The sequence below is a fragment of the Lontra canadensis genome, unplaced genomic scaffold (genome assembly GCF_010015895.1).
Source record: "Lontra canadensis isolate GAN:19392208 unplaced genomic scaffold, GSC_riverotter_1.0 scaffold125, whole genome shotgun sequence".
NCBI lineage: Eukaryota > Metazoa > Chordata > Mammalia > Carnivora > Mustelidae > Lontra > Lontra canadensis.
Window position 1 is genome coordinate 3,355,276 of NW_022631119.1, and position 25,972 is coordinate 3,381,247.

At 36.5% G+C, this 25,972-nt stretch overlaps 1 protein-coding gene across 3 annotated transcripts in view; it reads left to right on the forward strand.

The window, feature by feature from the left end:
* Positions 1-25,972, forward strand: part of LOC116857739 (zinc finger protein 420-like) — a 98,695-nt gene that overhangs the window by 13,014 nt on the left and 59,709 nt on the right. Inside the window, exons 2-5 of one of the 3 annotated variants that reach the window (XM_032842122.1) lie at positions 4,245-4,312; positions 5,862-5,988; positions 6,683-6,778; positions 16,473-18,102. In XM_032842122.1, the coding sequence (XP_032698013.1) occupies positions 6,755-6,778; positions 16,473-17,678 (1,230 nt within the window). In that variant the 5' untranslated portion in view covers positions 4,245-4,312; positions 5,862-5,988; positions 6,683-6,754 and the 3' untranslated portion in view covers positions 17,679-18,102. Of the gene's footprint in view, positions 1-4,244; positions 4,313-5,861; positions 5,989-6,679; positions 6,779-15,990; positions 18,103-25,972 lie in introns of those variants that run through there. The other 2 variants (XM_032842124.1, XM_032842123.1) reach the window with 2 other exon arrangements.

The following is a 25,972-nucleotide window of genomic DNA, read 5'->3' on the forward strand; positions in this document are numbered from 1 at the left end:
AGAAAAAGTCAAATTTTCACCCTTTGCAGACAACATGATACTCTATGTAGAAAACCCAAAAGACTCCACCAAAAAATTGCTAGAACTGATACAGGAGTTCAGCAGAGTTGCACTATATAAAATCAACACACAGAAGTCTGCTACATTTTGATACACTAACAGTGGAGCAGCAGAAAGAGAAATCAAGGAATTGATCCCGTTTACAATTTCACCAAAAATCATAAGATACCAAGAAATAAGCCTAACCAAGGAGGTAAAAAGATCTGTACTCTGAAAGCTGTAGAACACTTACGAAGGAAATTGAGGGAGACATAAAGAGATGGAAAAATGTTCCATGCTCATGGATTGGAAGAACGAATATTATTAAAATGTCTATTCTGCAGTAAATTATATATTAAATTAAATATAAATATATAATATATATAATTATATATATTAATATATATATATAAATTAAATATATTAAATACACATTTAATATATTCCCTATCAAAATATCATCAGCATTTCTCCCAGAGCTGGAACAAACAATCCTAAAATTTGTATGGAATCAGAAAAGACCCCAAATAGCCAAAGTAATGCTGAAAAAGAGAACCAGATCTGGAGGCATCACAATTCCGGGCTTCAAGCTGTATTACAAAGCTGTAATCATCAAGGTGGCATGGTACTGGCACAAAAACAGACACATGAGACCAGTGGAACAGAATAGAGAACCCAGAGATGGACCCTCAGCTCTATGGCCAGCTAATCTTTGACAAAGCAGGAGAGAATATCCAATGGAAAAAAGTCCCTTCAACAAATGGTGTTGGGAAAATTGGACAGCCACATGCATAAGAATGAAACCAGACCACTTTCTTGCACCATACATGAAGATTAATTCAAAATGGATGAAAGATGTAAATGTGAGACAAGAATCCATCAAAATCCTAGAGGAGAACACAGACAGTAACCCTTTGGACATTGGCTGTAGCAGTTTCTTACTAGATATGTCTCCTGAGTCAAAGGAAACAAAAGCATAAATGAACTGTTAGGACTTCATCAAAATAAAACTTCTGCACAGCAAAGGAAACAATCAACAAAAGTAAAAGGCAGCTTACGGAGCAGGAGAAGATATTTGCAAATGACATACCTAGGGTTAGTATCCAAAATCTTTGAAGAACTTAACCAAACTAAACACCCAAAAAACAAATAATCCAGTTAAGAAATGGGGAGAAGACATGAATAGACCACTTTTCCAAGGAAGACACCCAGATGGCTAATAGACACATGAAAAGATGTTCAGCATCACTCATCATCAGGGAAATACAAATCAAAACTACAATGAGATATCACCTCACACCAGTTGGAATGGCTATACTTGACAATGCAAGAAACAACAGGTGTTGGGCAAGGATGAGAAAAAAGGGGAACCCTCTTATACTGTTGGTGGGTGCAAACTGGTATAGCCACTCTGGAAAACAGTATTGAGATTCCTCAAAAAGTTAAAAATAGAGCTACTCCATGACCCAGCAATTGCACTACTAGGTATTTACCCAAAGGATACAAAAATACTGGGGCGCCTGGGTGGCTCAGGGGGTTAAAGCCTCTGCCTTTGGCTCAGGTTGTGATTCCGGGGATCCTGAAATCCAGCCCCACATCGGGCTCTTGGCTCGGTGGGAATCCTGCTTCCTCCTCTCTCTCTGTCTGCCTCTCTGCCTACTTGTGATCTCTGTCAAATAAATAAATAAAATCTTAAAAAAAAAAAAACCCTACAAAAATACTGATCCAAAGAAAGGGATACACGCATCTGATGTTTATCACAGCATTATCAACAGTACCCAAATTATGGAAAGGGCCAAAATGTCCATTGATTGATGAATGGATAAAGAAAATGTGGTATATATATCCAGTGGAATATTTCTCATTCATAAAAATGAATGAAATCTTGCCATTTGCAACGACACCGGTGGAGCTGATAGTATTAGGCTAATTGAAATAAGTCAGTCAGAGAAAGACAATACCATATGATTTCACTCATATGGAATTTAAGAAACAAAACAGATGAACATAGGAGAAAAAGTGGAAAAGGGGGCTAACTGGAAAACAGATCGTTCACTGTAGAGAACAAACTGATGGTTACTGGAGGGAAGATCGGTGGGAGGATGGGTTAAATGGGTGATGGGTATTGAGGGCATTTATTGTGATGAACACTGGGTTTTGTATGTAAGTTACAAAATACAAAATTCTATACCTGAAACTAATGTTATACTATATGTTAATTAACTGGAATTTAAATAAAAACTTGAAGGAAAAAAAAAGCTAAAACCTTGGAAACAAAGATCTCCATTACCTAGGTTAGATAATGGTTTCTTTTATATGACACCAAAAGCACAAGCAACCAAAGGAACAAAAATTATATAAATCGGATTTTAGCAAATTTAAAAACTTTTGAGCTTCAGAAGACACCATGAAATAAGTGAGAATACCATCCACAAAACGGGACCAAAATGTGCAGATTATATGTTCAATTAAGGAAGTGTATTTTAGGATATAGGATTTAGTGTAATTTAGGATATATGAGGAATTATTACAAAGCAACAATAAAAAGACAATCAGGTTTTCAAAATGAGTGAGTAATTTGAAAACATATTTTTCCAAAGAAGAGATAGAAATGGTTAATATCATCAGGGAAATGCAAATCAAAATCACAGTGATATACCACTTCAAATTTACAAGAATGACTATAACCCCAAAAGGTGGTGAGGATGTGGGATAATTGGAACTTTGACAGATTTTTGCTGGAATTGTAAGATGATGCAGCTGTTTTTGGAACAGAATTGGGCAGTTCCTGAAAATGTTAAACATAGAGTTACCATATGATGCCACAAATCCATTTCTAGGTATATCTAAGAGAAATGAAATATATGTCGACACAAAAACACATAGCTAAATGTTCTCAATAGCATTACTTATAGTAACAAAAGATGTAAACAGTGCAAATGTCCATCAACTGATGAATGGGGGAAAAAGATCCATACATTGGAATGTTATTTGGCAATATGTAGGCATGAAGTTCTGATGCTCGCTGAAACATAGATGAACCTTGAAACATTATTGTATGTGAAAGAAGCCAGTCACAAAAGACACATATTGTATAGTTTCATTTATACAAACTGTGTACAATAGGCAAATCTGTAGATACCAAGAGTAGATTAGATTAGTAGATTGTGGTTTGCAGGATCTGCGGAAATGAGAATGGAAGTTAATAGCTAACGCTTATGGGCCTTATTTTTGGATAAAGAAAGTATTCTAAAATTAGATAGTGGTGATGGTTGCACATTTCTGTGAATATATTAAAAGCCATTAACTTGTATTTTTAAGAGTATGAATTTATAAAATGTGAATTATATGTTAGTAAAGCTGTTAGAAAAAGAAATGAAGATGCTAGAGCTGGTGGGGGTAGAGAATGGTGGTGGTGGTGGTGGTGGTTACATTCACAGACCTGTTTGCTAATCAATTAAATGTTAATGTGATTAAGGCATTGAGCACATGATATGCTTGGTGGAAATTATTTCTTGTATAGCCACTTTCTTAAACCATCTTTAGCTGGACGTTTAGAGACAAAATGATGTTAAGCAGAGTTCCAAAATTTAGCTAAGGCCATGATTCAGTGCAATAGGCAGTTGTTTTCTCTTAGAAAGTGCTTTGGACTTGTTCCTTTGTTACTGGGTGAGTGTAGTGAGATTTTATGTGGCCTAAATGAAGCCTGTGTTTTGTATTCACCATGCTTTCTTGCATTGGAATGTGAGAAGGAGCCAGGAAAGCACCTGAGCTATATAGTATGTTGAAACTGGGAGAAAGAGGCAGATCTTAGTAATTGGAAAGTGTTTTTCCTAGGAATTGGCCTATATAGATACAAATGATTTCAAAGCCTGAGGGCCCCATCGGTGTCCTTTAGGTGGGTACTACTTGGGTAAATTTGGATCAGGGTCCCCTAGGTTATAAAAGATGAACTGCTAAGACCAGGTCAGGAAATCCTAACAACATCATGGGGATTGGGTACTGGTTTAGCATAAATTAATTCTTCTACATTTCTGTTTTCTGGAATTGGGGAAGGTGATGATTGTTTAGGCTTCTGTAGATCTCAGTATATATTTTGGGGTGTGAAAGGGTCCAGGCATCATGACAAGAGGAGGTGATACTTAAGTTAGTCACTTAGAAGTAGGCCTCTTTTCATGGTTTCCTTTTTCTCCCTGTCTTCTCAGGACTGCACTTCTCCATGAGGAGAAGCCAGAGGAGGACTCATAAGTTGCAATTCTAAGCCATGCCTTGTGTGAGTTCATGTTTCTTCTTCCCCTTTATATCAGACAGTCATTGTTTTCTAGGATATGAATGTTCAATGTTCTTATTTACTTTCTGCTTCACCAAGTGTTTCTTCTCCTGCTCACTCTCATTCTAGTGAATGATGGGAATGAGTTCCAGGTCTTTCTAAACTGCCCTTCTCTTCTCTAACAGTGTTTTAGGGATCCATTTGCAAATCATGAAATGTATTTGAGGAAAGTGTAGAACCTCTCCTGTCAGAATGTGGTTTGATGAGATGGTACGACACATGAAAAACTTGGTCTTTCTCATTGACCTGGATTTTCTCACGGGTTAAGATGGAAATTGGTGGTAGTTTCAGAATGTGGTGAGATCTGCTCTGTGAAGCTTTTAAGATTGGAAATGTGATCAAATGCAGGATTGAGAACAGAGAGAGAATTATGTCGGGGTTAATACAATGACAAGGTACATTTTGAATTTGAATAATATGTATAGGTCAGGGACCACATCTGTGTGAGTGTAGCTCATCTTTCTAGCTTTCTGTTGCTCATAATAAGCAGAAGTGTACAGTGAGCAGTGGTAAGTGGTAATATGATCAGCCAGATGATAAAATGGTTGAGGATTTAAGAAACAGCTGTGAAGGATGTTAGAAGAGGAATGCAAACTACTGCAAAATAAGAAAATGATTATGATCATAATATGGAATATTATCTAAAAATATTACCTAAAAATGATATCTGTGAAAGGGTTTGCCAGAACTAGGAAGAGAGAATATTATTACTAAATTATTCTAAGACTTAACTTGGAAAGAAATTGTGAAATCATATGTAAATTTTATTTTATAAGATAAACATTTTAAAAGACAATTTGGAATGTGCCCATCAGGTTTCTTTTTTTTTTTTCCCCCTCCTTCTTGCCTTCTAGCACTCCTTTTTCCCTGCCCTTCTTTTCTTTATATTTTTGGTTCTTCTTCTTCTTTTTTTTTTTTTAATTTAGTTTATTTATTTGAGAGGGAGAGACAGAGAGAGCATGAGCAGGGGTAGGGACAGAGGGAGAAGGAGAAACAGGCTTTCTCCTGAGCAGGGAGTGTGACACGGGGCTCAATCCCAGGACCCCAGGATCATGACCTGAGTTGAAGGCGGATGTTTAACCAACTGAGCCACCCAGGCACCCACTTCTTTAAAGGGACGGGGAAGAAGGAACTTTCAGTTTATTTGAGGATTTGCATGTGTTTTATGCTAGCACACATTATTTAATTTAATCACAAAACTACACTTACCTGGCTTTTGTTCATTCCCTTTGCTGTTCCCAAGAGGCTATGTGATAGAGTAACAGGAATATTCAAGAATTGTTTAGGTGCTCTGTATTTCCCACTCACTTCCCTTCTTTTACCTACCCTCATTGCAAGCTTCTGTCTTCAATGTATTTTTCACTGTTTTGGACCCTGTATGTAATACTTTTCTCCTCCTCTTATTATTGTGTGTTGTGTGTGTGTTGTGTGTTCATTACTTTTAAATAATATTTCTTTATTTTGCCATTAACACCTGGACTTGTCATTTCAGAGATTGGTGTTGTTCAAAGATGTGGCCATAGACTTTTCCCAGGAGGAGTGGGAGTGCCTGGACTTGGAACAAAAGGACTTGTACAGAGATGTGATGTTAGAAAACTATAGCAACCTGGTCTCACTGGGTGAGTTTGGTCCCAATAATTCGACTTCAGTCTTTGTGAAATTTAGGAACTATTTCAAGTACCTAGCTGAATTTCACCCAAGTTATTTGTGGCTTATAGACTTTAAAGTGGACAGCTCCATTGAGTATCTTTATCTTTTCTATTCTTCAGATATCCTTCCTCTGAATTTTTAAAAAAGATTACATATTCATGGGGTGCCTAGGGGCTCAGTGGGTTAAAGCTTCTGCCTTCAGTTCCGGTCATGATCCCAGGGTCCTGGGATCGAGCCCTGGATTGGGCTCTCTGCTCAGCAGGGAGCCTGCTTCCTCCTCTCTGCCTGTCTCTCAGCCTACTTGTGATCGCTATCAAATAAATAAATAAGTAAATCTTAAAAAAAAAAAAAAGATGACGTGTTTATTTGTTTGAGCGTGAGAGAGTGACAGAGAGAGCATGTGAATGCACAAGGTGAGGGGAGGGGCAAAGGGAGAGGAAGAAGCAGACTCCTCACTGAGTAAGGAGCCCAGTGCCCGGCTGGATCCCAGGACCCTGAAATCGTGACCTCAGCTAAAGGCCAGCGCTTAACCCACTGAGCCACCAAGGTGCCCCACTCTCTGAATCTTTCTGTAATTTACCTTCTTACTTCATGAAAAATGGACTCAATTTTAATTCTGGGCAAGCAGAGTATAATTATATCTTTTTCCATTCTTATAAGCAGGATTTTCCATTTCTAAAGCAGATGTGCTTTCCTTATTGAAGCAAGGGAAAGAGCCCTGGAAGGTTGTGCAGGATGTGTCAAGAAGTCAGAGTTCAGGTGAGTAAGAGATGATTAAACAAGGGGAGGCCATTGTGGAGAACAGTCAAATCGTTTAATTTGTTGGCTACAGCTTTGAGATAATAGCTGAGAAGTTCTCCTCAAAGACCAGACCAAGACCTGTGGAGTAGAAGCTTGAAGGAATACTGGAAGGCAAAATAGCTTTAGCATCAGTTACCAAAGGAAACCCCTTCTTCACCCCATTTACCACTTCCTTGTTTTTCTTTTACATTCCCTTATATTTTCAAATAGGGAATAGCCCTCCTTCTTCAGTGATAACAATTTTTTACTTATATTTTTGATCCAGTGAGTGAGGGATAATAAAAGTTGAAAATGAAGTCCACCTGGGTGGCTCAGTTGGTTGGGCCACTGCCTTCGGCTCTGGTCATGATCTCAGAGTGCTGGTATCAAGTCCTGCATCGGGCTCCCAGCTCCGCGGGAAGTCGGCTTCTCCCTCTGACCTTCTCCCCGCTCATGTTCTCTCTCACTCTCTCTCTCAAACAAATAAAATCTTTAAAAAAAAAGTTGAAAATGAAGAGGTGGGGCTAGGTCATGTAGGGACATGTATGCCATGACAAAAAAATTAGGATTACATTGAAACTACAGTAATGATTGGCTGGTTTCACGCAGGAGAGTGATGTGGTTAAACTTGTTATTTTCAAAGACAACTCTGGATACTGTATAGAAAATAAAATGGGAACAAGAGTGAAACAGAAAGACCTACCTTAGATATCTCTCCCCTTTCTCACTAGACTCCAGCCACAGGAGCCTTCATTCATTATCTCAGATACATCTAGTATCTACATATCTAGTACATGTGCTCCACCCTCTTACATCACTCACTCTGTCTGGAATGCCCTACTCATCTAACTAACTGCTCTGCTTCTTTGGGTCTCAGCCTGTATATCTCATTGCATCCCGAGAAATCTTCCCTGATCTCATTCTCAGTAATGATATTTTAGGTTTTCTTACAGTAATTTCTGAGCTATAATCGTATAATAGTAATCCTCATAAGACCATTCCTCTTTGGCCGCAACACACCTGTAAAGGAGATCTGCAGAAGTCAGTGTGCCTCTGATTTAAGTGAGCCTTCAAAATCCTATGTGCTCTTGGTAAAATATGTCTTCCGTATTTTAAAAAAAAATTGTGCTTGATGTTACATTTTCCATTCCATTACTCTGCTCTCGTTGATAGCCATAAATAAGCTATACTTCTTCACCTCCCATTCTTCCTTGCTTCTTTCAGCTACAGGTATAGCCATTGCTGGATGCCTTTTCTCTTCCTCGCTGGACAGTTTTATAACACGCCCAAGAAATTACTTATTTTAAAAAATTAGATTGTAATGCATTTCATACTTTAGACATAGAAGAATCCCCTTGATCTCTAATTGATGCCAGACTCATTTAATAAATTTGGTATCTCTTAGTCTAATTTTTTAAAAAAGATTTTTATTATTTATGTATTTGTCAGAGAGAGAGAGCACAAGCAGTCAGAGTGGCAGGCAGAGAGAAGCAGGTTCCCCACTAAGCAAGGAGCCCGATATGGGACTTGATCCCAGGACCCTGGGATCATGACCTGAGACGAAGGCAGTGGCTTAACCAACTGAGCCATCCAGGCATCCCTACTTAATCTAGTTTTTTATATGGATTGCGATCTCTTTACTTCTTGTTCTACCACACTGGCCCAACTCAAACTTCTTCAGTTGAAAGGAGAATACAAACATCAGGTTCCAAATTTGCTCTGGCTCCTTACAGGGAGCTTTAGGGGAAGCGAGTGTTCTTATTTACAGAATTTTCATTTAGTCAGTATTGCTAACATTAAAAAACCAGCCACATAATTTTTAAAAATCTATTTGAATAGTGAAATACACAGGAGGGTGCATAAAACATTTGTACAGTTTGATGAATAACCACCCATGACAAGAAACAGAACATTGCCAGGACTCCAGAAATACCCTATGAATATATATATTTATGACCTATGTATACATTTCAAAAAGTATTGTTTAATTTTGTCTGTTTTAGAATTTAGGTGAGTGACATCATATTGTACGTATTCTTTTGTGTAGTGCTCCTTTCATTCATTGTTAAATTTGTGAGAGTCATCCACATTCGTAGCTCCAGTTCATTCATTTTTGTAAGAATTCCATTGTTTGAATAGACCAAAATTAACTCTTGGTTATTAACTTTCAGTATATTCTTGGTTAAAATTTGGGTCATTTTAAATTTGGCTATTAGAGTAATGTGACAAATGTCACTTGACATGTTTACTTATATACCTGAGCGTGAGGTTCTCTGGGATATCTATCTAAGAATAAAAGTGCCAGGTCAGAAGATACAGATATTCTTGATTTTACTAGATCATGCCAAGCTATGTTCCAAAGTAATTGTACCTGTGTATACTCCTATGAGTAGTATATGAGAATTTGATTGCACCACATCCTTGAGTGCAGATTTAAAAATTTTTGCGACTCTAGTGGGTTTGTATCTGTCATTGAAATTCTGTTTCCATCTCCTTGATTACTAATGAGTTTGTGTGTGTGTGTGTGTGTGTGTGTGTGTGTGTGTGTGTTGTGTATGTATATATGCATGCACCATTTAGAACTTTTCTTTTATAGATCCTGTTCATGTCTTTGGCTTATTTTTCTATTGGTTTGTTAATTTTTCTCTTCTGGTTAGATGGGTTTTTTGGTATATTGTAGTTACTATATTTGTGTTTTAGGTATCTTTTGCTGTGTGGCTTGTTTTCACTCTTTTTCAAGAACTTTTGATGAATAAAAGTTCCTAGTTTTAAAGTAGTAGAATTATTAATCTTTTACTTTATGATGGATATTTTTTGTGAGCTATTACAAAATATCCTTCTGGGAGCACCTGGGTGGCTCAGTTGGTTGAGCATCTGACTTTTGATTTCAGCTCAGGTCACGATTTCAGGGTTATGAGATTGAGCCCTGTGCCTGGCTTCATGCTGAACATGGAACCTGCTTAAGATTTTCTCTCTTTCCCATAGCCCAGCTAGCCCTCTCTCTCTCAAAAAAATAAAAAATAAAAAAATAAAAATAAAATAAATCCTCTGTACCTTTCATTCATGAATATATTCTTCTATACAAGTATTTTTAAAAAGCTTTTTAGTGTTGCCTTCCATACTGAGGTTTTTGTCCTACCTATACTTGATTTCTCTCATGATCTTCAAATAGGGGTCCAGTTTCTTGTAGTTGTTTTCACAAGATTAATTGTAAAGTTTATTTTCTCCCCCACTAAAGTGCTGCTTTTATGAAATACAATTTTCTTTTTTTATATGTGGGCATATTTTTGTACTTTCTATATTTAAACCTTGTGATAATACCACATTATTTTAATTATACTTGCTTTTAATGCATCTTGCTACCTAGTGGAGAAAATATTTTCATCTTCTCTTTAAGAATGGCATGACTCTTCATGGTCTTATGTCTTTCTAATTAGCTTGACAGCCCTCTCTTCTCAGATAGGTTGGAATTTTTATTAAGATTGCATTGAATTGGGGCGCCTGGGTGGCTCAGTGGGTTAAAGCCTCTGCCTTTGGCTCAGGTCATGATCCCAGCATCCTGGGATCGAGCCCCGCGTCAGGCTCTCTGCTCAGCAGGGAGCCTGCGTCTCCCCTCTCTCTCTGCCTGCTCTCTGCCTACTTGTGATCTCTGTCTGTCAAATAAATAAAATCTTTAAAAAAAAAAAAAAAGATTGCATTGAATTTATAGATCATTTGGGGAGAAAACTGACATGTTTACAGTGTTGAGTTTTCTCATTATGTTTCCTGATAATGTCCTGATCACAGAGTTGTAGACAAAGTAGAAGTGGCCATTGTTGCACCTCCCCAGTTCCTGCAAGTCCCTCCCCTTCTGGCTAAAGTGACTTGCAGTGGATTTAAAGGGCTGGCATTCCTTTTCTCAACGTGTTCATTTTTCTTTTTCCCATTTGGGAGCCAGATGTTAAAGAATAGGACATTCGAAAACAACTACACATACGGAAAAGTTAGAAAGTGACCATGCATACTCAGGGAAAGGCTCCAAAAAGACCTGAGAAGACCTGAAGTTTATATCCAAGGGTGGTCCTCAGCTCAGAAGCCTACAATGATCAAAACAACAAAAACAGTAACAAAAATTAGCAAACCCTGAGGAAGGGGAGAGACTCTGATTTCTAGAGTTAACACATTATTATTAGAATTATATAAAATGTCCAGTGTTCTAGCAAAAAATCATAAGGTATAAGAAACAAGGAAAATATGGCCCATTAAAGGGAAAAAAAAAACCAACAGAAACTGTTCCTTAAAAAGACCAGATGATATATATGCTAGACAGAGATTAAAACAACAGTCTTAAAGATAGACAACTAAAGGAGTGTATGGAGAAAGTTCCTAAAACTATATATGAACAGAATGGAAATATCAATAAAGAAATAGAAAATCTAAGAAGATGCCAAAAAGAAACTCTGGAGCTAAAAAGTACAAAAATCTAAATGAAAAATTCACTAGAGGGATTCAATGAGGGGTTTGAGCCAGCAGAAACAATCAGCGAACTTGAAGATAGGATAATGGGAATTATACAGTCTGAGGAATGAAAGAAGAAAGGTTCAAGGGAAGTAAATAGAGCTTAAGGGACCTTTGGGACACTATGAAGGAGCCAAACATATGCATTGTGGGAGTCCCAGAAAAAGCAGAGAAAAAGAGACAATATTTGAAGAAACAATAGCTGAAAAACTTTCCAAATTTTATGAAAGGGCAACATACAAGAAGCTCAACAAACTTAATGTAGGGAGAATTCAGAGACCCACACCAAAACACATTCTAATCAAACTTTCAAATGTCAAAGATGAAGAATCTTGAAAGCAATAAGAGAGTAGCAACTAATTACACACAAGTGATCCCCAATGAGATGATGAGATCTCATCAGAAACATTAGATATCAGAAGGTAGTGGGATTATATATTCAGAATGCCAAAAGACAAAAACTGTCAACCAAGAACTCTATATCCAGTAAAACCGTGCTTCAAAAGTGAGGAAAAATTAAGTCATTTTCAGATAAAAGCTGAGGGAATTTGTGACCGCTATACCTGATCTGCAAGAACTGTTTATGGAAGGACACTTGACAATAGCTAGAAGCCATATAGAGAAATAAAGAACAAAGGTAAATATATGGGCAATTGTAAAAGCTATTATTGTAACATTGGTTTGTAACTACTTTTTGTCTTCTGTATGATTTAAAAGACCAACACAATTAGTGAAAGCAACCCACAGTTATTAGTCTAGAAGCTAGTATTTATTCTAACTTGGTTTGTAGCTCCAAATCATGTTTTCTGCGTATTTTAAATGACTAATGCATTCAGAGGCAGTTTGTTTTTTAGCACAAATGTATGAAGGTGTGATTTTGTGACATTGACAATCACAGGGGGCGAGGACTGAGATGTCAAGGAGTAAAGTATTTGTATGTCACTGAAATTAAGCTGGCATAAATTTAAATTAGAGTGTTACAACTTTAAAGCATGTATTTATAATTTTATAACTTTAGTGTTAGTAAATGTAACACCCCCACCAGTAATAACAAAGAAAATAGCTGTACATAAAAATATATACCGTCAACCCCTGAGCAACATATGTTTAAACTGTGCAGATCCATTTATACATAGATTTTTTACAGTACAGTATTATAAATATATTTTCTCTCCCTTATGGTTTTCTTAATAAATTTTTTTTCTCTACCTTACTTTATTGTAAAAATAGAGTATATAGTATAATGTGAAATTATGTGTTAATTAGCTGTTTATGTTATCGTTGAGCTTTTGGCTAATGGTAGGCTGTTAAGTTTTGGGGGTGTCAAGAATTATATGCATATTTTTGACTGCATGGTACCCTTTAACTCCTTTATTGTTCAAGGGTCAACTGTACATAAAAGGGTATGAGAAAGGAATTTAAACATTGTTCTACAAAAATCAACTAAAAGAAGTGAAAATAACAAAAAGAAGACAATAGTAATGCAGGAAAGGAGAGACAAACTTGACTTCCTATAAACTATAGTAATCAAATGGCATCATAGTATTGGTGAAAGAATAAATATGTCCATGGAACTGAATAGAAACCCTAGAAATGGACCTACACAAATATACTCAGGTGATCCTTGAAAAATGAGCAAAGGTAATCCAATGGAGAAATGATAGTCTTTTTCATAAATGTTGCTGGAACAACTGAACATACACATGTTAAAAAAAAATCTAGATATGATGTTACAGCTTTCACAGAAATTAACTCAAAATAGATCATAGTCCTTAATGTAAAAATGCAAAATTATAAAACTTTTAGAAGATAACAGAGGGAAAAATCTAGGTGATGTTGGGCTCAGAATGAGTTTTCACAGAAATACCAAAAATATAATCATGAACAAAAAAGTTGAAAATTGGTTTTCATTAAATTAAAAACTTCTGTTGAGTGAAAGACAGTTATGAGAATGAAAAGACAAGCAATGTACTGGGAGAAAAGTCTTTGTAAAACAAATGTCTGATAAAGGACTTACATATAAAATGTACAAGGAACTCTTAAAACTCAACAATAACAAAACAACCCAATTTAATGTGGCCACGAAATCTGAATAGATGCCTCACTAGAGAAGATAAACTCATGGTAAATAAGTATATGAAAAGTTGCTCAGTGTTGTATGTCATTAGGGTATTACAAATTTCAACAACCATGAGACATAACTACATATTCCTTAGAACGACTAAAATCCAAAACATTGACAGCTTCGAATGCTATCAAGAATGTGGGCAACAGGAACTCACTTTCGTTGTTGGCGAAAATGCAAAATGATAACAGCTACTTTGTGTGTTTGTATGTTCGCTTTGTTTTAGAGAGAAAGAGTGTGAGCGTGGGTGGGGGAAAAGAGGCAGGGGAAAACAATCTGAAGCAAAGTCCACAATAAGTGCCAAGCCCAATGTGGTGCTTGGTCTCATGACACTGAGATCATGACCTGAGCTGAAATCAAGAGTCAGACACTTAACTGACAGAGTCATGGAGGTGCCCCATGTACAGGCAGTTTGGAAGACAGTTTGGTACTTTCTTATGAAACTAAACATAGTCCTACTGTATGATCCAGTAATTGTTCTCCTCGATATTTACCCAAATAAATTGAAGACTTGTTTATACAAAAACCTGCCCATAAATGTTTATGGAAGTTTCATAATTGCCAAAACTTGAAAACAACTAAGATGTCCTTGTGAATGGATAAACCTAAATGTGGTTCATCCATACAAAGGACTGTTATTCAGCAATGAAAAACAAAGTAGCTACTGGGTGATAGAAAGACATGAAGGAACCTGAAAGGAGCCAGTTTGAAGAATTTACATACTTTATGATTTCAACTATATCACATTCTGGAAAAGGCAAATAGCGCAGTTAACAAAACAATCAGTGGTTGCCTGGATTTGGGGAGGGAGGAGGAATAGTTAGGTGGAGTGCAGGGCATTTTTAAGTAAATATAAATATATCCCACATCTTCTTTATCCACTCAACACTTGATGGACATTCAGGCTCTCTCCATAGTTTGGTTATTATTGATAATGGTGATGTAAATATTGGGGGCAGGTACCCCCTTTGAATCTGTATTTTTGTATCCTTTGGGTAAATACCTAGTAATGAATGCAATTGCTGGATCAAAGGTAGTTCTGTTTTTAACCTTTGAGGAACCTCCAAATTATTCTCCAAAGTGGCTGCACCAGTTTGCATTTCCACCAACAGTACAAAAAGATTCCCTTTTCTCATCCTCACCAACACCTATTGTTTCTTGTGTTGTTAATTTTAGCCACTCTGAAAGGTGTGAGGTGGTATTTCATCATGGTTTTGATTGCATTTCCCTGATGATGAGTGATGTTGAGCATTTTTTCATGTGTCCGTTAGCCATCTGGGTGTCTTCTTTGGAAAAGTATTTGTGTCTTCTGCCTATCTCTTAACTGGATAATTTGGTTTTTGGTTGAGTTTGGTAAGTGCTTTATAGATTTTGGATACTAACCCTTTATCAGATATGTCGGTTGCAAATGTCTGCATATCTACAAAAACAGGTCATTTTTGGTTCTCTTGGCTCTGTACCTATGAGTGGGATTTCTGGGTTATGTGGTAACTATTTTGGACACTTCTGCTGGGCATATAACTTGGTGTGAACTTGCAAGGTAATGTGGCACTTCTGTGTTAACTTTTTGAAGAAGTGCAAAACTATTTTACAAAGCAGCTGTACTGTTTTGCATTCCCATCAGCAAGCTATGAGAGTTCCAAATATCCTCACTTCTGTGTAGCTTTAATTTGCATTATCTTAAGAGCAAATTTGAGTATATTTTCATAAAAGTAATGTAAATAACATTACTTTTCTATCAACTGTCCATTTTCCTAATCCATTTTTATATAGTGCTGATGTCCACTTTTATATAGTAGTCTTTTTTAAAGTGTGATTTTAGAAACTGTTTATATATTAGGTATATAATAGGCATATTGCAATTTTGCAAATATTTGTCATTTTATTTACCCTATCTTGTTTTTGACATGCCACCTTTTTTTTTTTTTAACTGTGTTGTGGTCATTTTTAAAAAATATTTTATTTATTTGACACAGAGAGAGAGATCACAACAAGCAGAGAGGCAGGCAGAGAGAGAGGGGAAAGCAGGCTCTCTGCTGAGCAGAGATCCTTATGTGGGGGCTGAGATCATGACCTGAGCTGAAGGCAGAGGCTTAACCTACTAAGCCACCCAGGCGCCCCTGTTGTGGTCATTTTATCAAATTATGATTAGGAAATTTTTCCCCATTCCTAGTTTATAAGAAGAAGTCACCCAACGTTTATTCTAATTATTTATATGGTTTCATTTGTATAAATATGGACACCTGATCCATTTGGAATTTGTCCAAGTATATTATATGAGGAATCAATGCAATGCAGTTTTATCTTTTTTTTCTATATTTTGACCCATATGTTTATCAGTTTCATTTATTAAAAAGAGTTCATGTTTTTCCTACTGATTTGAGCTGCTAGTTTTATGGTGTACTAAATTTGCACTTATAATGGTGTCGTTTCTGGATATTTCTTTTCTGCTCCATTGATTCCATTGATATCTTATGAGTATGATAGTTTGAGTCTACTCTTACTACCTTAGAGATTTTTATTTTTTAAGGAATATAAACATAAAATTTACTTTCTTGTTATCTTACAGACTGGGAATCCAGGTGTGAGACCAAAAAGCTGTCCTCAAAGAGAGGAATTTATGAAATTGAATCATCTCAATGGGAGATAATAGAACAGCTTACAAGACATAAGTGTAAAAGTTTTCGAGATTATAGGGAATGCAAAGACCAGGTTGAAAGCCAATTAGGAAATAAAGAGGGACTTTTCAGGCAACTATTAATCACTTGTAAAGAAATTCCCAATTTTAGCCAGACCACATCCCTTACATTAAAACGAAGAATTCATTTTCCTGAGAAATCCTATGAATGTAAAGCATGCAGAAAATACTTTATCCACAGCTTTCAACTTACAGAACATCAGCAAGATCATTCCAATGAAAAATTCTATGAATGTAAAGAATGTGGAAAGGCCTTTATTCAGAGCTCAGAACTTATTTATCATCAGAGAGTTCATGTTAAGAAACCCTATGAATGTAAGGAATGTGGAAAAACCTTTATTTGTGCCTCACAGCTTACTTATCATCAAAGAGTTCATACTGGGGAGAAACCTTATAAATGTAAAGAGTGTGGGAAGGCCTTTATTCGTGGCTCTCATCTTACCCAGCATCAAAGAATTCATACTGGTGAAAGACCCTATGAATGTAATGAATGTGGGAAGGCCTTTTTTCGTGGCTCTCAACTTACTTACCATCAGAGAGTTCATACTGCAGAGAAACCCTATCAATGTAAAGAATGTGGAAAGGCCTTTATTCGTGGCTCCCAACTTACGGAACATCAGAGAATTCATACAGGTGAGAAACCCTATGAATGTAAGAAGTGTGGGAAAGCCTTTAGTTATGGCTCACAGCTTACTCTACATCACAGACTTCATACTGGCGAAAAACCCTATAAGTGTAAAGATTGTGAGATGTCCTTTATTCGTGGCTCCCAACTTACTGAACATCAGAGGATTCATACAGGTAGGAAACCACATGAATGTAAGCAATGTGGAAAGACCTTTAACTATGGCTCACAGCTTATTCGTCATCAGAGGATTCATACTGGTGAAAAACCCTATGAATGTCAAGAATGTGGGAAATCATTTATTCGTGGCTCACAACTTACCGAACATCAAAAAATTCACACTGGTGAAAAACCTTTTGAATGTAAGGAATGTGGGAAAGCCTTTATTCGTGGCTCACATCTTACTCAGCATCAGAGGATTCATACTGGTGAAAAACCCTATGAATGTAAAGAGTGTGGTAAGGCCTTTATTTATAGCTCACAATTGACTCAACATCAGAGAATTCATACAGGTGAGAATCCCTGTGAATGTAAGCAGTGTGGGAAGATCTTTATTTGTGCCTCACAACTTAATCTACATCAGATTTCTCACTCTGGTAGGAAACCATATCAATGTAAGGAATGTGGTAAAGCTTTTATTCGTGGCTCACAGCTAACTTACCATCAGAGAGTTCATACTGGTGAGAAGCCCTATGAATGTAATGAATGTGGGAAAGCCTTTATTCGTGGTTCACATCTTACTCAGCACCAGAGAATTCATACTGGTGAGAAACCATACAAATGTAATGAATGTGGGAAGGCCTTTAATCGTGGCTCACAACTTACTCAACATCAGAAAATTCATTCTGGTGAAAAGCCTTATAAATGTAATGAATGTGGTAAGGACTTTAGACGTCACTCACACCTTACCCAACATCATAAACTTCATAATTGAGAAAATACAAATTTATAAAATCTTTTGTCTACCCATTGGTACTCAGTTTTGGAATATCAGATAATTACAGATTATGGCGGTAGGAATCTCTCTTTACTTTCACTTGTAGGTAACTATCAGAAAATTGAAACAAGGAAAGACTAGATTAATACAATGGAGAATCAGTTTCCATCATATTTCAGTTTTTGTTATACATTAGTGAATTCATGCAAGAGCAGAACCATAGAATGTAGGGTTTTCTTGTTTGGCATCATTCTCTTGTTTAGCATGATCTGAGCCCCACCATTTACTACATGTGCGTTCCTTTGGGAAAGTTAGTTAACCCCTATTGCTTTAGTTTTTTTCATTCGTAAAACTATCATTCTCATTATAATGGTTTAAAAGACATAAATACATATAAAGCCTTAAAGCATTGTATAATAAATAGATTATACTTAATAAACATTAGTAGTTATTACTGAAATTTTATTTTTACTCACTATATAAAAAATTATTTTTCCTTCTGGGCTCAAGAGTAATCTTTCTTTTTTTTTCAGTTGAAGTGTATTTGACATACAATGTTATATTAGTTTCAGATGCACACTGTAGTGATTGGACAGTTCTGCACCTTACTCCTACTGACCACAATATACTGGTTACCATCTGTCTTTATATAACATTGTTACAATATTATCACTATGTTCTATTAACTATGCTGTACTTTTAGAGTACAATTTCTGGGTCTTACAATAAATTCATGTTTTCTTTTATAAGAATTGGACAAGTTATTTTTGAAAATGGCTTTACCATTTTATATTCACACCAGTAGCATATGACTTCCTTAGCCTTTGGGGTTGTCATCACTTTCTGTTTTAGCCATTGTGATAGGTGTGTAATGATGTCTCTTCTTGATCTTAATTTGCATTCCTCTAATGGCCTAATAATCTTGAATACCTTTTCATGTGCTTGTCATCTCTCTATCCATTTTGGTGAAATACCTGTGTCTTTTACTGATCTTTGAATTGTCTTATTTTTTATTGTTGGGTTTTGAAAGAGTATTTTCTATATTTTTGATGATACTAGTCCTTCGCTATGTGGTTGTAAAAAATTTTTAAGATTTTATTTATTCATTTGACAGACAGAGATCACAAGTAGGCAGAGAGGCAGGCAGAGACAGAGGAAGGGAAGCAGGCTCCCAGCTGAGCAGAGAGCCCGATGCAGGGCTTGATCCCAGGACCCTGAGATCGTGACCTGAGTCAAAGGCAGAGGCCTTAACCGACGGAGCCACCGTGGCACCCCAATATTTTTCTTGATGTGTAGCTTTTTTTTTTTCCCCCACCTTTTAGTTGGGTCTTTTGAAGAGCAAAAGTTTTCAACTTTGATAAGTTCTACTTTATCAATTTTTCCTTTTATGGGTTTTGCTTTGGTGTCAAATCTAAAGACTCCCTGCCTACCCAGATTCCAAAGACTTTTCCTGTTTTTGCATAAATTTTTATTGTTTTACACATAAGTCTGTAATCTATTTTGAGTTAATTTTTCATGTATGTTGTATGCTCTAGCTTAATGTTCTTAGTTTGTTTTGGCTAATGGATGTCCATGTGTACAAGCATCATTTGTTGAAAAGACTGTCTTTCCTCCATTAAATTGCTTTTGTACTCTCTCAGAAATCTATTGAATATATTTGTGTATATCTTACTTCAAGTTTTTCTACTTCCATCCAATGATCTGTCTTTCCATCTGCCAATATCACACTGCTATGATTACTGTCATTATATAGCATGTCTTAATAGGATTTCTCCTACTTTATTCTTTTTCAAGCTGATTTACCTATTCTTAGTTTTTGCCATTTCAAATAAATACTAGAATAAGCTTACCTATATTTACAAAATCTTGCTGAGGTTTTAATAGGAATTCTGTTTAGAAATAATTTATATCTTTGGTAAGTCTTTTAATCCATTAACCTAGTATATCTTTCCATTTTTAGGTTATTGTTGTTAGTTTAATTGTGTTCTCCAAAATATTCAGGTGACAACTCCCAGTACTTATGAGTGTGATCTAATTTGGAAATAGGGTCTTTGCTGATATATTCAAGTTAAGACAGAGATCATATTGGATTAGAGTGGGCACTGCTGTAATGGCTGGTGTCCTGATATGAAGAGAGAAATGTGGACACAAACTCATAAGGAAGGCCATGTGAAATCAGACAGATTGGAATGATGCATCAACAGGCCAAGGAATACCAAGAATTAGTAGTAACTACTAGAAACTAGAGGGGAAAGAAAGGACCCAACCCCTGCCTTCAGAGAGAACATGGCCCTGCCAATACCTTAATTTTGGACTTCTGTTCCCCAAAACTGTAATAGATTTGTGCTGTTTGAAAACACAAAGCTTGTGTTTTTATGTTTGTTATGGCAGCCCTAGGAAATTGACATCATCTTTTAAAAATTTTTTATTAGGATTTGTAGTTTTTGGCATACAGATCTTATACATGATTTGTAAGTGTATATACTTAAGTATCTCACTTTCTTTGGAAAAGCTCTAAATAGTGTTGTGTTTTTAAATCCAATTTTAGGGGCGCCTGGGTGGCTCAGTGGGTTAAGCCACTGCCTTCGGCTCAGGTCATGATCTCAGAGTCCTGGGATCGAGCCCCGCATCAGGCTCTCTGCTCAGCAGGGAGCCTGCTTCCTCCTCTCTCTCTGCCTGCCTCTCTCTCTGCCTGCCTCTCTGCCTACTTCTCTGCCTGCTTGTGATCTCCCTGTCAAATAAATAAATAAAATCTTTAAAAAAAATAAATAAATCCAATTTTTACCTGTTCATCATTAGTATATACAAACTATATAAATATATATCTGTATGTTGATCTGGTAATCTGTGACCTTGCTGCAGAACTCACCAATTCATTCTGGAAAGTTTTGTTTCATATTTTAGTAAATTCCTTGGGGCTTTCTACATAGACAATCGTGTCATCTATGGATAGTGACAGTTTTATATCTTCCTTTCTAGTCTGTGTCTTTTTGTCTGTGTCTTTTCTGTCTTTTGTTTGTGTTATTATGCTGGCTGTAACTGTTAGTGCTGTGTTGGATAACACAGACAAGAGCAGACATCCTTGTGTTTTTCTGAATCTTAGGGGGAAATACTGAGTCTTTCACCATGAAGTACAATGTAAGCTGTTGGCTTTATGTAGATGTTCTTTTTTAAATTGAAGTTTCCCTCTGCTTCTAACTTTTAATTTTTATTTTTTTAAATAATTTTTTATTATGTTAGTCACCATACAGTACATCATTTGTTTTTGATGTAGTGTTCCATGATTCATTGTTTGCATATAACACCCAGTGCTCATTGCAATACATGCCCTCCTTAATACCCATCACTGGCTCACCCATCTCCCCAGCCCCCTCCCCTCTAAAACCCTCAGTTTGTTTCTCTGAGTCCATAGTCTCTCATGGTTTGTCACCCCCTCTGATCCCCCCTGTTCATTTTTTCCTTCCTTCTCCTAATATCCTCCATGCTATTCCTTGTGCTATTCCACACATAAGTGAAACCATATGATAATTGTCTTTCTCTGTTTGAATTATTTCATTTACAATAATCTCCAGTTCCACCCATGTTGATGCAAAAGTTGGGTATTCATCCTTTCTGATGGCTGAGTGATATTCCATTATATATATGGACCACATCTTCTTTATCCATTTGTCTGTTGAAGGGCATCTTGGCTCCTTCAACAGTTTAGCTTTTTTTAAAAATAACGAATGCATATTGGGTTTTATCCAGATATATGATACGATTATATGACTTTTTTCTTCAACCTATTTATATGGTGGATTACATGGATTGATTTCTTAATGTAAAACCAGTCCTCACATAACTGTAATAAATCTCACATAGTCATGTCATATAATTTCTTATTGGAATTGATATGCTAATATTTTGTTGGAGATTTTTCTTAGATTATAAAAAATAATTGTCATATTATTTTTTTCCTTCCTTCCTCTCTCTCTACCCCCTAGTCTTTGTCTAATTTTGTATTGTATAATATCGGCTTAATAGAATGAGTTGGGAGGTGTTTCTTTTCTGTTTTCTGAAAGAAGTTGTTTAAAATTTGTGTTCATTTTTCAGTTTGTGAAAATTTGCAAGTGAAGCCTTTTGGGCCTGAGGATTTTTAGGGAGCTTTACAATTATAAATTCAGTTTCTTTAATGGTTATTCATTTATATGGCTACTTAGGTTATCTGTTTCATCATAGTTGAGATTTAGTAGCTTGTGGTTTTTGAGAAACTTAGGCTAAATAGCCTTAAACACTTAAAATTTTCCAGCCTCTTCCCTCAATAAAATTTTTTTTAAAAAGATTTTATTTATTTATTTGACAGACAGAGATCACAAGTAGGCAGAGAAGCAGGCAGAGAGAGGAAGCAGGCTCCCTGCTGAGCAGAGAGCCCTATGCGGGGCTCGATCCCAGGACCCTGGAATCATGACCTGAGCTGAAGGCAAAGGCTTTAACCCACTGAGCCACCCAGGCACCCCCCTCAGTAAAATTTTTGACTCACATTCCCTTATAATGATGATTTATCATTATAAGAATATAAGAATGGTGTCAAATTAAACAAAAATAAAAAAATTAAAGACCAGATTCCCTTATAATGATAGATATAAATATTCTACATAAAATATAAATAATATCTACCAATTAAAAGAATACAAAGGAATACTATTCTTCAGGAATGTCCAAGATTTAATCTGTTACAGATTAATTACATTTCAAAAGTCTACAAATTATATTTGATTTTTTTTAAGATTTTATTTATTTATTTGACAGAGATCACAAATAGAGAGGCAGGCACAGAGAGAGAGAGAGAAGCAGGCTCCCTGCTGAGCAGAGAGCCTGATGTGGGGCTTGATACCAGGGCTCTGGGATCATGACCTGAGCTGAAGGCAGAGGCGTTAACCCACTGAGCCACCCAGGCACCCTACAAATTATATTTGTAAGAGATGATTATGATGGAAAAATGATCTGATACAGTCTCAAGTCATTTTAATTCTCTCAGTGAATGCTTTTGAAATATGTGTTTTTCAATGTTCTTTGAGAACGTTGAAAAAACAGTTTACATGACCATGTGTACAAAATTTAAGTTAAAAAATTCATACAGTATTATTACCTGCAAAAGCTCTTTGAAAACACATTTTGGCTGAATGATTAGTAGTTGAGTTTTAAAATTAATATTTGCCTTAAAACCAATGTACTAGCATAGAATCAACTTCTGGCATTCAGAAAATCTCAATTTAATTTTATGATACATTGTTAAATGATTTCAGGGATTTTTTTTCATCATGAAATTTTGAGGTTCTTTGATATTTTGCTTTTAGTTATTTCTTACAATATGAGAATTTGCAAATAGGACTTATTGTTGAAATAATAGCCAAGGTAAAATTAAAATAACATTAAGATTTTTTATTTTTTTTAGATGTTCAAATTATCAGTGCTAGTGTCTCAATAGTTCTACAAAGATTTCAATTATGATCTAATTTTTTAAATTTCCTTTTTGTTATTTGAATTATGAATTCATTGACTCTGAAAAGGTATGAAGTTCCTCCTAAAGTCATCTATTTTTTTTAAAGGATTTTATTTTTATTTATTTGTCAGAGAGAGAGAGAGAGCACGCACACAGGCAGGCAGAATGGCAGGCAGAGGCAGAGGGAGAAGCAGGCTCCCTGCTGAGCAAGGAGCCCGATGTTGGGATCATGACCCAAGCCGAAGGCAGCCGCTTAACTGACTGAACCACCCAGGCATCCCTAAAGTCATCTATTGAAGACACATTCTCCTAATGTTTTTATTGTTATATGTCTTATTGTTTAACAAATTCTAGGAGCACTTAGGTGGCTCAGTTGTTAAGCATCTGCCTTTGATCCCAGGGTCCTGGGATCAAGCCCCACATGGTTGGGCTCCCTGCTCAGCGAAGCCTGCTTCTCCCTTTCCCATTCCTCCTGCTTGTGTTTCCTCTCTTGCGGTCTGTCTCTCTGTCAAATAAATAAAATCTTAAAAAAAAATTTTTTTAAACTATTGATACCTACAACTTGAATACATTGTTTATGTGCAACTTGCCAAATTAAGAGTTCAAAGGTTAGTCATTACCTACCAAATAAATATTAGAGAACCATAATTCATGAGTATTTAACAGTATTGCTGTGGAGTCACAACAGCTCTTCATTGTTACCTATATCGTCAGTCTATTTTGCTTAGGTTTTGTAATTTATTATATCATAAATAAATCACTACTCAATGGATTGCACGATTGTCACATATGAAAAATATATTTTTTAAAGATTTATTTGACAGAGAGATCACAAGTAGGCAGAGAGGCAGGCAGAGAGAGAAGGGGAAGCAGGCTCCCTGCTGAGCAGAGAGCCTGATGCGGGGCTCGATCCCAGGATCCTGGGATCATGACCTGAGCTGAAGGCAGAGGCTTAACCCACTGAGCCACCCAGGCGCCCCTGTTTTTATTTATTTATTTATTTTTAATTTATTTTCAGCATAACAGTATTCATTGTTTTTGTACCACACCCAGTGCTCCATGCAGTCCGTGCCCTCTCTAATACCCACCACCTGGTTCCCTCAACCTCCCACCCCCCCACCTCTTCAAACCCTTCAGATTGTTTTTCAGAGTCCGTAGTCTCTCATTGTTCACCTCCCCTTCCAATTTCCCTCAGCTTCCTTCTCCTCTCCATCTCCCCATGTCCTCCATGCTATTTGTTATGCTCCACAAATAAGTGAAACCATATGATAATTGACTCTCTCTACTTGACTTATTTCACTCAGCATTATCTCTTCCAGTCTGTCCATGTTGCTACAAAAGTTGGATATTCAATCCTTTCTGATGGAGGCATGATACTCCATAGTGTATATGGACCACATCTTCCTTAACCATTCGTCCATTGAAGGGCATCTTGGTTCTTTCCACAGTTTGGCAACCGTGGCCATTGCTGCTATAAACATTGGGGTACAGATGGCCCTTCTTTTCACTACATCTGTATCTTTGGGGTAAATACCCAGTAGTGCAATTGCAGGGTCATAGGGAAGTTCTATTTTTAATTTCTTGAGGAATCTCCACACTGCCCCTGTTTTTATAATGATGTAACAGTAATGTACCTTGTGCTACCTTAAAATTACTTGTTTTGAATTCTTTTCCTTAGGACCATATCTCTGTGTTGAATTCTACAGATAATACGTTAGCCTAAAATTTCCTGTAGTACTTTTTAAGTAATATGATTCAGATGATATTAGAAAAAAAGATTCTGGGGGCGCCTGGGTGGCTCAGTCATTAAGTGTCTGCCTTCTGCTTGGGTCATGATCCTGGAGTCTTGGGATCAAGGCCCGCAACGGGCTCCCTGCTCTGTGGGAGGCCTGATTCTCCCTCTCCCACTCCTCCTGCCTGTGTTCCCTCTCTGTGTCTCTGTCAAATAAATACATCTTAAAGAAAAAAAAAAAAGATTCTGTGGTCAAACCAGCTTGTAAATGGTGGCATATTTCACATGACTTTTTGGAGCAATAAGTTCATTTTATTTTATCAGGGCTATAATAAATATTTTAGTAAAGGAATTTCTCGAAACTTTAACCCCTCATATGCCAGACTTACTTGACCATGAATCCCTTCTTATAATGCCTATTAATATCTTTTGCATGTGAACTATTTTTGTAAATGCTGCTCTAGCTACAAAAAATAACCACAGAGGTAGAAACTCTAGACATTATAGCTGGAGGCCAACTGAGTTTATGAAAGGGCAAGTTGCTTTCTGTAAACCAATCCCATTCTTTTTCTACAGATAGGACCCTTGTCCTCTTAAAAAAGGGAAATTCCTCTGTGTAACAATCTTCCTTCACAGTCCCTTCTTACTCTTCCCTCTACCCCAATTCTTAGTTCAACTTAATGAGATATTAAAAACAAACACAAAAACAAAACAGGTTTGTGAAATCTTAAAGGCCTGGTAATAAAATAAATGTCTTTATCATTGATATAGTTAGGCCATAAATAAAGTTCTAGAATTGGAGATTCTTTTCTAAGATGAATTTTTTTTTTAAGATTTTATTTATTTATTTGACAGAGAGATATCACAAAGCAGGCAGAGAGGCAGGCAGAGAGAGAGGAGGAAGCAGGCTCCCTGCTGAGCAGAGAGCCCGACGCGGGGCTCGATCCCAGGACCCTGAGATCATGACCTGAGCCAAAGGCAGCGGCTTAACCCACTGAGCCACCCAGGCGCGTTATAAAATTATGAATTTTATAACAAATACAAGAATAAAGATTGTCAAATGGGCCATTATGTCAT